Source organism: Amaranthus tricolor, chromosome 2 (assembly GCF_026212465.1).
Source record: "Amaranthus tricolor cultivar Red isolate AtriRed21 chromosome 2, ASM2621246v1, whole genome shotgun sequence".
In the NCBI taxonomy this organism is placed as follows: Eukaryota; Viridiplantae; Streptophyta; class Magnoliopsida; order Caryophyllales; family Amaranthaceae; genus Amaranthus; species Amaranthus tricolor.
The window spans coordinates 662,242-678,280 of NC_080048.1; the positions used below are offsets into that span (position 1 = coordinate 662,242).

The 16,039-nt window shown below is 31.4% G+C and overlaps 2 protein-coding genes across 2 annotated transcripts; one reads left to right on the plus strand and one right to left on the minus strand.

The window, feature by feature from the left end:
- The first annotated feature begins 2,628 nt into the window (after positions 1–2,628).
- Positions 2,629–3,988, plus strand: LOC130806938 (uncharacterized). Its single transcript, XM_057672201.1, has one exon. The coding sequence runs from the start codon at positions 2,942–2,944 to the stop codon at positions 3,896–3,898; it is 957 nt and encodes a 318-aa protein (XP_057528184.1). The 5' UTR covers positions 2,629–2,941; the 3' UTR covers positions 3,899–3,988.
- Positions 3,989–5,322: 1,334 nt separating this feature from the next.
- On the minus strand, positions 5,323–11,363 carry LOC130806939 (monocopper oxidase-like protein SKS1). The gene is made up of 9 exons (XM_057672202.1): positions 11,024–11,363; positions 10,048–10,157; positions 9,064–9,334; positions 8,847–8,985; positions 7,942–8,308; positions 7,147–7,512; positions 6,983–7,061; positions 6,477–6,673; positions 5,323–6,395 (listed from the first exon to the last, which is right to left on the minus strand). The coding sequence occupies exons 1-9, from the start codon at positions 11,156–11,158 to the stop codon at positions 6,302–6,304; spliced, it is 1,758 nt and encodes a 585-aa protein (XP_057528185.1). The 5' UTR covers positions 11,159–11,363; the 3' UTR covers positions 5,323–6,301.
- Positions 11,364–16,039: the final 4,676 nt, after the last annotated feature.

The window sequence follows — 16,039 nt, forward strand, 5'->3', positions numbered from 1 at the left end:
AAACGACATCATACATAGAAAATATGTGATACCTTTGGAATTGAAGAAGTATTTCGGAATTCTTCTGTCTTGTTAAGCTTCATACCAGCAAAGATTTCATATATCAGACAACCTGAAAGATAAAATGAACAATTTTAGAAATGCAGACACATATAAGCAATAAATTAAAATACAACAAAGAAATGCATGGTTATTAGTGTACTAGAACAGTAAACATTTAATAAAAAACCTTAACCACCCAGTAACAGCGACTTTGAGGGGAACAAAAAACTTAAAACGCATTAAGTCGCTGTTACTAACAGCGACCTAAAAAAAATTTTTTTTTTTTTTAAGTCGCTGTTAGTAACAGCGACTTTGGGCTTTTAATTTTTTTTTTCTCTTTCGCTGTTACTAACAGCGACTCTTGACGAACCTAGGCTTGGATGTACGGACGTTTATTTTGGGAAATAAGTTTTCACGGAGCTTATTTTTGGAATTAAGTTGTTAAATATTCTTATTTTTTTCAAATTCTCGCAAATTGACACATTTTTTATAATAATTTTAGAGTTTCCTTTTAATGTTTGAAATGAACATTTTAAATTAGAATAGATGTTCTAAATCTTAGAATTGACAATTTAAAACTTTTAGAGTAGACATCAAATTTTAAAGTTTTCATCTTAACCATTGGGCTAAAAAGTCTTAAAATAGATTGTTTAACAGTTAGAGTAGGTTAATAAAACAACCTCTTTTATATGAAACCGTTTCATCGTGAAACGAGTCCATACAAAAGGTCTATTAATTTAAAATATTCTATTATTTGGTTATTTAACTAAGTAGGAGATAGGTTTCACGATGAAACCATCTCATTAAGACAATTTATGAGACGGTCTCACCGTGAGACATGTCTCATACTTCTGGTAAAATAGCTCAATAAAAGAAATTTTTAGCTTATGGACTTCTTGTTTTGAAGTCGTTTCTCCGTAAGACAGTCTCATACAAGACGAACTATGTATAGATCGCACGGATAAGACAGCGGTAATGGATGATTCACAAATTCACAAAAGAATTCTCAAAAATCTCGTTTAACATTCGAATTAAAGCGGTGTAGTTTAATCGGGCGTGTTTTCTAGCTGTTGCCTGTTGGTTTGGGTTTTGTCAACTTAAGAACCTTAGTCCAACTATCGATTCTGGGCCTTAGTCATTTTTGAACCAAGATTTTTCGCTTTTGGGCCATTTTGATTTTCAATCGGGCCAGTGCACCATTTTGATCACCTCCACAAGCTACAACCACTATAGAAATTTTTAAATGTATTACAGATCTGAATTTCAAAATATTAATTCTTAAATGAGACGGTCTCATATTGAGATTATTTTTAATGGGCTGGTCGAATATATTTTTTTGTCTTAAAGTGCTCACTTATAACGTTAAAATGATTACTTATAATTCTAAAATAATTACTTTTTATAGTTTTAGAGTGATTACTTATAACTTTAAAACGATCACTTACGATCTTAAAATAATTAATTTAAGTAATTGACTAATTATATGGATCTGTCTCATAATGAGACGTTCTCATGATTTCAAAATCAGTAAAAGAGAATCCCACCAACCTTTTCAAATACCATTATTGCAAATTAAATTAAATTATCATATTTGGCTCCATTAGCTAAACGGTTTTAGAATCCCAGCCGCATTATCTGCTAAATTCAGTGTACTCCACAGATTATTATACCAATAATATCTTACTTGCATTTCTGACTATTCAAATATATAATTAATATAACTTTTACAAATCCAATATTATAAAATTTTATCAATATTTTGAAAGAATTTCTTAAGCATTATTCAATCAACTTAATTAACACTTGCAAATTTTATTATTATATTAAGATTTAACTGTGTCATTGCCGTACATTATTTCTTAGACCGATATAGTTTGCCCCATTGCTAAATGGAACACATTAAGAATTTGAATATACTTCCACCATTTAATTATACTTATTATTCATAGTGACATTTCCACATAACATATCACAATCGGGTGCTAATATTTTAGAATGGAAGTAGTAATTTAATAAAGTAGTCGAAGATTTAGAAACAATATAGAATATGCACATTGAGACGATTAAAATGGTGGATCTATATGTGTTCAAAACAAACTCGATCTTATAATTGAAATTGGCTTTGACCAGACTTTAAAATAGATTTACAATTATATAAAAACCAACGTAGACACAGTTCGATTGGAAACCGACCCAACAACTTTATTCGAAATCGACAAAATAACTCAAATAAACACCAGTAGTACACTCATGTAGTCATGTCTAAAATGGAAATGGAAAATTTTATTAAGAGGAGTACTTAATTAGCATAATTAATAATTGCAAATTTGATTATTCTATTTAGGGAAATTTGCAAAAAAACACCTTTTAAAACCCCTTTTTTGCAAAGAAACACCTTTTATAATTTATTTTGTAAAAAAATACCTTTTAAGAGACTTTTTTAAAAAAAAACACCTTAAATCAGTTTCCGGTGACTTTGGTCAACTTTCCGGCGTTGACTATGCGTTGACTGGCATAGTCAACGTCGGAAAGTTGACAAAAGTCCCCGGAAACTGATTTAAGGTGTTTTTTTAAAAAAAAAGTCTCTTAAAAGGTGTTTTTTTACAAAAAAAATTATAAAAGGTGTTTCTTTACAAAAAAGTGGTTTTAAAAGGTGTTTCTTTGCAAATTTCCCTTCTATCTATACTTAATTAATCTCATTGGTCAGTAGTACACAGTACATTATCTCACATTCTACTCTAGCTGGATATCTCATCTCCCTCCATAAAACCTGTTTTCCAGTGGGCCTTTTCTCTTCATCATTCATTTCTAAAAACAAAAATAAATCTATTTTCTTTCTTCCATTATTATTATTATTTATTATGCTCCTTCCTTTTTTCAACAAAAATACAGTAAAACCATGAAAGAAGATGAAGATCATCAGCACCGACATTACCATCATCGGAGAAGATTCTGGAAGCTTTCTTCAACCTATCTGCGTAACCATAAACACACGGCGTACACTATGCTCCTCATCTTAACCTACGCTTTCGGTTATTTTACCGCCTTTTCTTCTCTCTACTCAAAACAGAGTTCTAAAACTCTTTCAACCACCATTAACTGTCCACCTCCAACCCGAACCCGGTCATGGATCCTCCATAAATACAACGATCACAACCGATTCGGACCCGAATGTAAAAACCCAGTTCCACCTGAGTTGATTCGGTCAACGATTTTAAAAAAGGTTTACAATGGAAAATCTCCTTATACAAACTTCCCACCGGCCCATTGGGCTAAGTTGATTCAGCCCAAGAGTATAACAGGGTGGGGTTCATACGGTGCCGTTTTTGAGAATCTAATAAAGAAGGTTCGACCCAAGGTGATTATAGAGATTGGAAGTTTCTTAGGCGCGTCAGCAACTCACATGGCTGAGTTGACTCGTAACCTCGGATTAGAAACTCAGATATTATGTATAGATGATTTTCGAGGTTGGCTTGGGTTTCGAGATCAGTTTAAGTATGTAGGGATGGAAAACGGTGACGTTTTGTTGTTAGCTCAGTTTCTTCAAAATGTAGTGAGTCTTAACTCGACTGAGTCAATACTACCGATTCCATTCTCAACAGGGACAACTTTGGATATACTTTGTAAATGGGGGATAATGGGGGATTTGATTGAAGTTGATGCGGGCCATGATTTTCATTCAGCTTGGGTTGATATTAATTTGGCCCATAAATTACTTAAGCCTGGTGGGGTCATGTTTGGGCATGATTATTTTAACGGCTATGATAGACAAGGTGTTAGGAGAGCCGTTGATTTATTTGCTAAGGTTCATGGGTTTAACGTTAGTGTTGATGGTGAGCATTGGGTTATTGTGTAATAACTTATCTCAGATCTTTTTTTTCTTTGGATGATTCATTTGAATTTGGAAGTTTTTTGAAATAAAAGTTGCTTGCTTTGTTTGTAGTAATTAATGACATTAATTATGGATAGTGTGACATAATTTGTTCCATTTACTTCAATTATTCCAAACTACTTGTTTTGGTACGGATAGGATAGGAGTGTGCAAATTCGAATATAGAATATGATTCCATTGGACAATCACAAATTCTTGTACAGTTAATCTCTTAAAAGACCGTCTCTTTAAGAGACATTTTTCAAATCCAACTCATTAAAGATTAATGATTACTTACCGTGTTCCTAATACCTATTTACATTATCTTTAATGCTTACTTATCGTATTCTTAATGCTTACTTATCGTATTCTTAATGCTTACTTTCAATATCTTAAATGTCTATTTACATCATTTTTAATGTCTATTTACAATATTTTAAAAAATATATAATGGGTTGGTCCAATTAAAGATGGTCTCTCAAAGAGACCGTCTCTCACAAGAATTTGTGATTCTTGTATGAGACGGTCTTACCGTGAGACGTGCTCCATACTTAAATAAAACAGTCCAATAATGAAAATTTTTAGCTTAATAGACCTTTTGCTTGGACTGATCTTACAATGAGAAGGTCTTATACAAGTAGTTATCTTTGAAATTTTAGATATTTGAATTTTGAATATGAATATTTGATTTTCAAATAACAATCAAATATATGGTTTTCAAAATCAAAATCGATTATTTTGAGTTGGATATTTCAAATTGAATTTTTATGTACAACACTTAATATGGGATGATACTGGATTTAGGATTTCTTCATTTACAAATTAGATTTCTTGAAATTTATTAGAAACCTACTCCTTTTCATTTTATTTGCAAATCAAAGGACACAATAATTTTTATAATATCATTTCTTTCTAAACTATTATTTTGCATATTGGTATCCAAAAGAAGAAATCATACCAATTGAATTTACTCTCCTTTCTTTCGTTCTATTTTCTTTCGTGTCAGATAAAATGAAAAAGGAATTGCGAGAAATACTATTAGGGAGAAAAGTGTATAAAGTAAGTGCGAGTTAGACAACCTTAAATATAAATTGGGTGCAAATTAAATGAAACAAGATAAGTATGTGTTTCTAATTACTAGAAATCGTAAACGAATTTGTAGAAAAGTAAGAGAGTCCAAATAATTCCAAATTCACTGTTAGTGATGTCAAAGAACCAACTTATAATTGGAACTTCAATATATATTATATACTCTATCACTCTTTTTCACGTAAGAGCCCTTTATGCTAGAAATATTGATAGGAAATCAAAGGCCCTCTCATACATAGCTTTAAATATTCCACTTGAAATGAGCGGTGAAAGACATTTAAACTTGCAATTTCTATCACGTGTACTTCATATATCATATCAGAGAACAAACTCCACCAAAAACATCAAAACTAATGGTTGAGGTCCATACATACTCTTTTTTGCCTCTTCACGCGAGAGTGCTTTGGACTAAAAGTGTGCCTACAACAAAAAATCTCATACTTGGCACCAATAATTCTACTTGATAGTAGTGTGAATTTGATGAGTGTTTCGGATTAGGCTCATAAATATTGTGTTGGCTTCTAGTGATCATGCGCGATTGGAATGGTAATGTGTCTGAGCATGAAATAGGAGTGTAAGAGGCACCATTACACAAATTGTAAGAAGATGGATTTTGTATGTGAATATCAAAAGAAGAAATGAGGCTTCTGTATGCGTTTGGACGTTTAAGATGTACAACTTTTCTCCAAATATACATTGAAAAAGCTCTAACTTTTGTAGTTTTTGCTTTGAAAGCAATCATCTCCTATTAAAAAAGTCATTAAATGTACATCTATTTTTACATCCTCCATCCGTCTGAGTTGGCTATGGTAAACTCGAAGAAATCTGTCTGAGTTTGTTATATAAACTCGAAGAAAAGGGATTCTTTTATATTAGTTTGGTGTATTCGGGAAGAAATGTCCATCTTACCATTCATTACCCATTGTTCATTTCTACGAGTTCATAAAGTCATTACGAGTACATCTATTTTTACATTCTCCATCTATATAAGTTTGTTATAGCAAACTTTCGCTTTTGGAAAGCAAATGTCCATCTTACCAATCATAACTCACCGTTCTTTGATATGTTTCAAAACAGATTCAGATGTCATTCTCAAACTACACTAATCAATAATGAAGGAGGGAAGGCCCTCACAAAAGGGCATTTTTTTACAGTTAAAGAAGCTAACATGAATTCGACCTTCCGCCTCAAATAACAGACTAAAGCACATCAAAACTTTGTGCTTTAAGACTACATGTGCCTATCTAAGCTGAAGCAGGATGTTTGTATGAAAATGAGATATAAATCCCCGAAAAAGCGTTAGCGGATATCAACAAGAGCAATAACCACAACTGTTAGCAGCAGCACAAGCAACTTCATGTTTCCATTGATCGCTGATGCCCGATTGTCATCTCTGCAAATAACATGGATAAATAAGTACATCAGAATACTCTACTTTGCAAAGTTTTGAGAGCTAGAAAGGTTGGAATTTTACTTCTGTAAGTTGGCCAGAGCCCCACAGAATCTGACATTATCAGGAGCCGAAAATTGACTGCCCTTATCTTCTTTGTTGACGAGCTTTATGTATGTTTCTTGGCCTAGATACCACCGGTCTAGGTTTTCTGTTCTGATATTCCATGTTCCGGGATTGTCAAGATACACAAGCACGGCTGTCCAAGCCCCTGGATAGACCTGTAGCCAACAAGATAGCAATTAAGGACAGTGAAGAAGCTGTCATATAACAAAGCTTAACGGGTGAAGATCTTTGTTATCACTAACAAGGTTCAGGTTGCGTACATCCGACTCCAAAAATCCCACTTAGGTGGGAGTCACTTGATAGCCTCGGGGTAACGGAATGTAGTTGAACAGATGAAAATCTCCACCCCAGACAAGATAAGGGTGAAACTTTTCATGACATATACTTCACAAGGTTAATTTCGACTCTTAAAAGTTTAGATTATACATGTAATATGTGAGATTCTAGGAGTAGTAGTTACGTACCTGTACAGTGCATCGGTATATAGCATCCCATTTGTTGTAGGTACCACGTTTATCCTCGGTCCATATACCATAATCCATTCTGAGGTATACCCAATAAATCATTAGTCTTTCAAGCAAGTCACCTTAGTATTTATTTAAAATGAACTAATATAGACTAGCCTTACCCGACAACATAGAAGGAAAACCCATCAATGTGAAAAGTTTGCATCACAGTGTCATTGTTCTGAAATATGATCTCAGCAAATCCTTTAAAGGTGCCATCGATAATTGAGGTGTCTAACCGAGGATGTCCTGTCAATGGCCTATTGGGAAAGTCGAGCTTGTAATCACCCTTTACATTCTTCCAGTCAGCAAGTAAGATTGGAGTAGTAGGATTCACGAATGAGATACCGTTTAGAGTGGCACTATAATTACCCTTAATAATTGTTGGTGGCAAAGTCTGAAAAAGGTATGTATGGGTCACATTGATGTTCCCATAGTGAAAGGAGCCTTGTGGATTAGGACGAGCCCCGCTTGCAGATCCATTTTGCCTGTATAATACAGCTATATTTGGAATCATTTCACAAACAAGCATAATGAACGTAAGCTTCCTCTACCGAAAGTTAAAGTCGCACAATAATACTTTAGGATGCAGAGCATAGTTTATCAAATCGTCGTACCTTGAATACTACGACAGGTATATACTGGATATGATGATGATCATGATCATCAATGGGTTTTTATGTGAATATCCATAGGTATTTGCTATCTTACTCGAACTCTTCATTTTGCTTCACGTACCCATGTCCGATCATTGATACTCGGACATTGGTATGACACTTAGATACTTCATTTTAGGCGTAAGATTGAATATTTAGATGTATTTGACACTTGGACACGTACCGGTATCCAACATCAATACCCGAGTCTAAGTAACATAGGGTATTTGACAACAAATGTCACAAGAATGGAATACTAACCTGACACTTCTAGCCTGGTTCATAGACCAAGTTTTGTCATACATATCATTAGGTGGATCAGGGAGAGGACCAGCAGCCTTTCCTTTAGAGTTGGAATAATGCAAAATCGCTACACCGGTGACTCGTTCCGATTGAGATTCATTTTGAAATCTTGCACTTGCCACAATGTAATAGTCACTGCTAGCATTCTGATCCATTGTAACAAGGAATGAATAAGACTGGCCGACATGGATATCAAAATTGTTGTAGGGGGTCTGTGAAGTGTAATATCCTTCGGTTTCAACCAGATTCAACATGTGATCTTGAATTCTAAAATTCAGACTAGTTGAGATCCCGACATGGTGTACTCGCAATCGGTATGTTTTGCCTGCAATTTGTTGACATTAGAAAGGCATAATGTAATTAGATTCCCAAAACATTGAATGGTTTTTAGATATCCTAGCAAAAGCAACATTTGAATTCATGGGCGGATCCAGGTGCCCTCTTGTGTCCTCACGTGAGGGCACTGCATTTAAAAAAAGAATTACTTAATTGGCTACAATATGATTTCAACCTGTGACCTCGTTGTGAGGTAAGGCCTAAACTAGCTGTGCTATTCATATTTCTTTACTAATAAGAGATAAGAGATTCAAATTGCACTTAATATGTGTTCAGCTTCAGCTGTACAACAAAGCTCAATTAAATGCAGTTTCAATACCCAATACCCATTTAAAACCTAATTAATTTTTCTTAACTATCTGTTTAACAAAACATCCAATTGAAAACATTACTTATATATACATATGAAGTATTTATCATTTTCTGAATTTTTTCAATCGATTGTTCTCCCACTAAGTTTCAACTTTGGATTCACCACTGATTGAATTTCATGACACATATTAGATTTCAAGCTAAGTAAACCATACCTGGCTCGACATTAATGCTTTCGTACTTGATACCAGCAGGAACAAGCGTAGTGTTATACTGGTAAGGCCCTTTACCATTGATAAGAACCCCATCGGGCATGCCAAGATCCTTCCCAGCATCCAAGTCAGCCCTCAGTGCCTAATGCAAACGAGTTACCATAGATTAGCACACAAACTGTATGTTTTAGACTATAGTTCCGTGATCATATATAAATACCTTGTGGTCTCTAGTATACCAATCACCAATCATGAGTATAATATCTGCATCTGGTTTAGGGAAAGGTAGAGGAATGACAGTTCTGTTGTTAATCTTGAAAGGACCAGACCCACCTGCAGCCCTTTGAAAGTTCATTGATGGGTGGTAAAAAAAACTTCCAATCTGATCCTTGGCTTGGAATTGATATGTGAAATTTCCCTTAGGAGGAATCGCGCAATTCGTTCCACGCACACCATCTTGCCAAGGGTTATCTCGCATTTGAATCCCATTCCTAATACAAGCACAAATTTCATGAATGTTCACTTAAAAGTGTTGGAAAAAATTCATCTGAATCCCTTACAAAATCAGTTGTCATAGTTGTTGTCTCCTTTCTACTTCTCACCATTCGACCCCCGTGTAACTATGATTCAAGAACTGACTGACATACGGTAAATGTGACAACCCTTTCTAGGCTACTAAAAATTGCATACCTAGCTACTTTTAGGCGGGCGGTTATAATTAGGTACGATTAGAGGTGTACATTCAGATGTTTGGGCGGGTTTCATGTAAAGTATTTCAAGTCAAGTCAATTTATGTTCTAATGCATAAGTAAAATATCTAGACTATCTGATATCTCAGGTCGAATCGAGTCATACTCAATTTCAATTAATCGAGTCAAATTTGGACAGCTCTAGGTACGATGAATTGCTCGGTGAGACTGTGGAGTGGAAATCATCGAGTCACTTTGACTTAAGCTGATAGATGAAGCTCATATAACAATTATCCCACACACCAACTTTCCATGTATTACACTCAATTAAAATCACATTGCTTAGTAAATCAAAAGGGTAGCCACAAACTTACTTTCAAAAATAAATTGCAATTCCATATAAACTTTTAGTCAAGTTTATAATAAAGTTTCATAACTTAACTTTCACTCCAATGTTCCACATGTTGGACTAACCAAGAAAAAGGCATACTCAAAAGTTTTACAGAAGGACCTACCAATTCACCAGAAGGGGTTCATCCAATTTGTTTTTCACATCAATAACAACATTGTTATTGGTTGTTACTTCAATTAATGGTCCAGGAAACTGATCATTCACCACTATAACCTGCAATAGCAAACATATATAACCCAATATCATCAATTCTATTCATATTACAACTCATAAAGTACCATAAAATCAAAAACAAAGCTTGTAAATCACTAGCAGAATATGAAACAATGAATCAGCATTTCACATTTCAACAACTAGGAGTACATTGACTTGCACCAATGCCCACTTAAGTGGCTCCGGCTTAGGCGAGGTATGAGGGTTGGATGTAGAGATGTTCAAAACAGACCCAAGGATCCGATATTTACCCACTTTGAAACCGAATCCGACTTCAAAATGAATTTAAAATAATGTAAAAATCAATGTGAACACAAGACCTAATTTTAAACCAACCCAAAACATCTAACCCGAAATTGACCCGACATGAATGAACAACTCTAGTCGGATGTATGCAATCTTTATAAAGAAAATAATTCTTGATAAGCAAATCTCAACAATTTTTTACAAGTGTCCTATAAAATTCTCCATTCCTACAATTTTAGTCCATTCAATTCCCATGAATTTACTTTATTCTACCCAAGAGAGTAACTGATTCACTTAAATGTTCACAAATTCCAATATAAAGAAAACCTTTTCCATTTTCTAAGGAACATCTCATAAAATTGTTGAGAAACTAAAAAAATCATCCCAAAATAAAATGCAATCCCCAGAAACAGAACCATAAAAAAATAAATCATAAATACTCATTAAAGCACAATCAAATCCTATCTTTATCAATAAACATCAGAAAAGATTAAATCTTTGACACAAAAAAACTTAAAAACGAACACCTAAAACCCAGATAAACCCACATTCAAATTAAAATTACAATAAAAACCCACAAAAAAAACAGAGTAAAAAGATATGAGGATAGAAATTAATACCTGCTGAGGAACTCCCAATGGAGAAAGGGTTTTATAAGAATACACAAAGTTGAAATTTACATATGCATCACCAGCCAAACAACCCCTTATAACTAAAACAAAATACAGCAAAAAAAGCTTCAAAACTACCACCATTGATGAGTTCTCACTACTTCTTAAAACTCTCAAAATGGATTTTTTATAAAGTTTTAATCTTTTATCACAAAATCAGACAAGAAAGAGAAAAAATTTAGCTGTTCAATACATAAAACGGCACCCTTTATTTCTCTGCAAAAATTCCAACGTCTATTTTTCTCTTTCCTCGTTTGTTTTGTTTTCCTACGAAGAAAAGGCGGAGTATATAAAATAATTTCTTGAGTCATCTTAAAAAGAGGTTCAATAATAAATAGAAAGTACTTAAAATTGTATTTTTATGACTGGCAACTTGGTTAGCCGGTTGATTTAATTCCTTTTTTTAATTTGTTATCATAAAACTATTTGATTTGATTTAAGATATAAAATAAATTTAATAAAAATCTTAATAATTAAAAGGAAATTATGGAAGTAATAATAATTACTACCTTCCAAATTATTTGCAACATTAGAAATATATTATTGCACTATTTATTTATTTATTTATTCCCCTGACTTATAATTGATTTTTAATCCATAAATTAAAGTATAGTCAAATAAGGTCTTGTTTAGTTCGTTTTAATTTGTTTTAAGTATACTAATATTAATTTTTTATAATTTATACTATAAATATTATAAATAATTACAAATATTAACAATTGAATTAGTGTATTAGATTGTGGGCAAAATATAAGTAATTTTGGAGCAAATCAAAAAAGAAAGGACTTTTAGCATTACCTATGGATTTTGGAAACTCAAAAGATTTCATTGACTAAGGTTAGAATGATTTAATATCTTGATTACACTATTTTAACTTTCAAAAATGCAAATAAAGTGATGATCGACTTGGTTAAGATTATTTTGGGTTATTGATTGCGCGTAAAATTTATTATTTTGATTACACTTATTATAAGAAAGAAATCAAATTTATAATCTTTAAAGGGGAGTAAATGGGAATTTAATGAAGTGGTTGGTTTTTTGCTTTTATTGTAAGTGGTGAGTATTGTGATTAATGATAATGATGATAATTAGAGGAACTGAGAGCCATGATTGGTGAGTTTTGTTGTGATTATGATTATAAGATCAAATCAAATGGTGTTTGATTATGTCTTGGTGTCAATAAAACAAATATCATGTCGTATTGCTTATATAAGAACCTCATGGCTCATATATATACTAAGTCGTGTCTTCCTTCCGTACCAACACTCACCAAAATTCAAAATCATTGAGATTTGAGGGAGGAGCAAGGAAAATCCTTAATGATTCAATTATAATTAATATAACTTGTCTTCACCATGTATGAGAGATGTTCTTATAATTAGTTTATTTCTCTGATTGATGATTTTGAAATTATAGGTGATCATTTTAACACATAAATGTACATGAGCCGAGGCAGCTTAATAGAGATGGTCTTATTATAAAACCGTCTCAATTAAGAATTTATGTAAATAATAATTGTCATTTAAAATTATAAAATAATAAGTAATCATTTTTACACACAAAATGTAAATTGTAAACATAATGAATTTGGATTTTGGACCAAAATATTTAAACTTCTTCCTAATTAACGATATTTCCACGCATATTTAATCCTATATTTTAAAATTATTATTATACTCCAATTCAATTTTTAAATGTAGAAGGAAACTATATACTTTATGAAAAAATAATCATTTATGTAAAAAAATTTTAAATAAATGGTAAATGAAGGTTGTAAAGAACAAAGATTTGTATATTGGATGATGGAGAATATTCATTTGATTGGATTTCCTGAAAAGCGTCACATGCGCTGCTTGTGTCCTGTTCTTGCTCCAGTTTATGCTTCAATACTTGGCCCTTTGTTCTTTAGACCCACAATTTTTCCAATTAAATTATTCAAAATTTTTAAAATACGTAATATAAATTTTATTTACCAGCATATTAATATTGTAGAATGTGATTACAATTTGGTATAGAATCGCTAACATTATTAACAATTTTAACATACTATGTGCATCTTAATATTATGTTTGAGCTACTTCTTTAATTCATTGCATTTCTATTATAGAAAAAAAAATTGAATTTCAAATAATACTTTATCAATACATTGTATTGTTTCATTTTTATTATATTCATTGCATTTTAGTTATATATATATATATATATATATATATATATATATATATATATATATATATAAAACTGTTATATTTAGGCAGTTAGATAGTTAGTGTGTAGTATTAGCTTTCTTGATTAGTCTCCTTATATATATGTATATGTTTTTCTTCATGATCAATAATATGAGAGTTTCTATTTTCTTGCTTCTGTGTATATCTCTCATTCCAAATATTAGCATATATTATATTTAATACAAGCGTATCAACTCGAATGTAAAAAAAGCAATTCAAAATAAAAGTGAAACATAAAATTAGAATGGAGGTAGTTGAATAATTGTTACCATTAATTCTATTACGTAATAAAAATATTATGACTTAAAAAAAATTGTATAATTTTTTTTAACCACGTTAACAGTTGACCTTAAAACCACTAATGTCATTAGAATTTCTTAATTTCAATTAGAAAAATAAAAAATAAAGCCATTTGCAAATATGAAAAACTAATTGAATTTGACTTGTTTTTGATTTATAATTTATTGGTTGATCAAACAATCAAAAATATATTTGGTAGATAGTCGTTAAGTAATTGAAGAGTTGACTTCAAAACCAAAATTCAAAAATTATTTTGAGTAGCTTTATTATTGATTTTTAATCTTAACTTACTTTCAAATACTATAATGAGGAAAAAAAAATATTTGTTGTTAGAAATTAAAGTATTTAGTCTATTTTGATCATATTGTTATTACTTATCACTACACGCAATTAGATGGTTGATCTAAATAGATCATACATAGTATTAAGACTCCTAAGCTAATTGTTGTTTTTTTTATTGAGGATAGGTAAATTGTTTTCTAATTTACAAATATATACAACATTAATGTTCCATATATCAATTTTTAATCCATCATTAATTGATAAGATCAAACATATATAAACTAACGATAAAATTGAAATTACAACCGAAAAATAGAAGTATAAATAATAGAACCTTAGAAAGTATCCTATGAGATTATATAAATGTGTATTTCTCTTTGCCTTTTTAAACGAAATATGAGTATGATTTGTCCGCTATCTTTTTTTTCTCATATTTTAACTTGTGCGTAATACTTGATTTATGACTCTCACTATTATTATAAAAGTATTTAAAAATAATAGAATTAAAAATTCCTGTATATTTTCTAGGAGATTCTTTGACTAGGAAATCTCAACTATATCTTTATAGGTTAACTTAAATAATTAAGATGAACCCATCAAAGAAGCTACTACAACATTGAAAAACACACTAAAAATGAAATATCCCCATAAATCAAGCAACAATTGGCTCCACTAATGTACTCCTGAGCCCTGCCAAAACAATAGGATGTCTCAATTAAGTCAAAATTAAATCTTTTTAACTTAAACCTCATTTTGGACTCATTCAATAACATGGAGCTATCAATGATCTAAACTAAGAGATGAGCCATTGGTGACAAGGATGCTTATTTTATACAATTTAGATTGTATAATACGATTTAGGATCATTTCTATTACTTAGAAGTAATAAATAGTTTATTATTATTTAATTTAATGGTTAAAATTATTTGATGGGAAAATAAGGCTAAAATCACTAACTTAAAAACTAATGAGACAACGCGAAACGAGATTTTAGACTAATGACCATCCTATGTGTACACATTATTGACTTTTTAATTTGCGACAATAAAACCTAAACAAACAAGTGCTCAACCAATTCTCTTCAATAATAATTTTAGCTCATACACCACATGAAGTAGAAAATGAGACTGATAGATGATAATTATAGTGAAAATCGAATTTTAGCTTAATTACAGTAGACAATTTTCCACTTTAACTTATTTTTAAATTTTGTTTATGAGATTATTTAACCACCAAAATTCCACAACCATAACATTTAATCATGTTTTAATTAATGGAACAACCATTATTCTTTTGGTGGAACAACCTGCAAAATCCCAAAATTGAGCCATTTTTTGTGCATTTGTGCAGATATCGTGGTCTTACCAAATCGAAACTAATTACTGAATTGAACCACCACTTTGACATAATTTAACATATTACTTACATTTTGGAATACTTTTTCCTATTTCCATCAACTTCACCTTACTTCTTTCTTTTCCACTAGTTTTTCTAAAAAACTTGTATTAAGTGCATTACTCAACATGCTTTCTTCTTTGTTATTTCACACTTAACAAACTTAAAATAGTTTTTAGAGGATCGCTAATTCTATGGAGTCTAAGCTATAAGTACTATACTTTCTTTGTTTTTTTTATTTAAGACACCTTTTTGCACAGTTTAATATCTTTATTGGGCCGTTTATACTTGAACTGATACATAATTAAAAGTTTCATATTAAAAGATCCCACATAATAAGGTTTTTTCTTGTATATTAGCCACAATATATAAAATATTATAACATCAAAATGATGAACGATGCAAAAATTGGTTTAGGAACAATTATAAAAGAAATATACTCCTATTTTTATACCAATGTTGTTCACTTTCGCAAGGGAACGACAATAATATTTTGTTGTCACAATGCCATTAAGTAAGATTGTGTATATGATCTGCATTACTAAGAGTAAGATTGCTTACAACATACCCAAACTTAGCTAGAATGGATTTTGGAGGTCGAATGTACGCAACCTTACTCTTGATTGAACCTAATTAGTAAACATTATCTGCGACTTCATATAAATAAAAAATGCAAATATTAGATATTGTCACTTAAATCCATCTAAAAAATAAAAGTATTATTATTGAAGTATATTATAAAAATTTATTTGTGATTGCC

Bases quoted from the DNA above. Each gene is read 5' to 3' on its own strand.
- LOC130806938 (XM_057672201.1), top strand. From the start codon at position 2,942: ATGAAAGAAGATGAAGATCATCAGCACCGACATTACCATCATCGGAGA.
- LOC130806939 (XM_057672202.1), bottom strand. From the start codon at position 11,158: ATGGTGGTAGTTTTGAAGCTTTTTTTGCTGTATTTTGTTTTAGTTATA. The intron at 9,335-10,047 runs GTAGGTCCTTCT...TGCTTGTATTAG, and splicing joins GAACCCCTTCTGGTGAATTG to GAATGGGATTCAAATGCGAG. The intron at 8,309-8,846 runs GTATGGTTTACT...AACAAATTGCAG, and splicing joins AAGCATTAATGTCGAGCCAG to GCAAAACATACCGATTGCGA.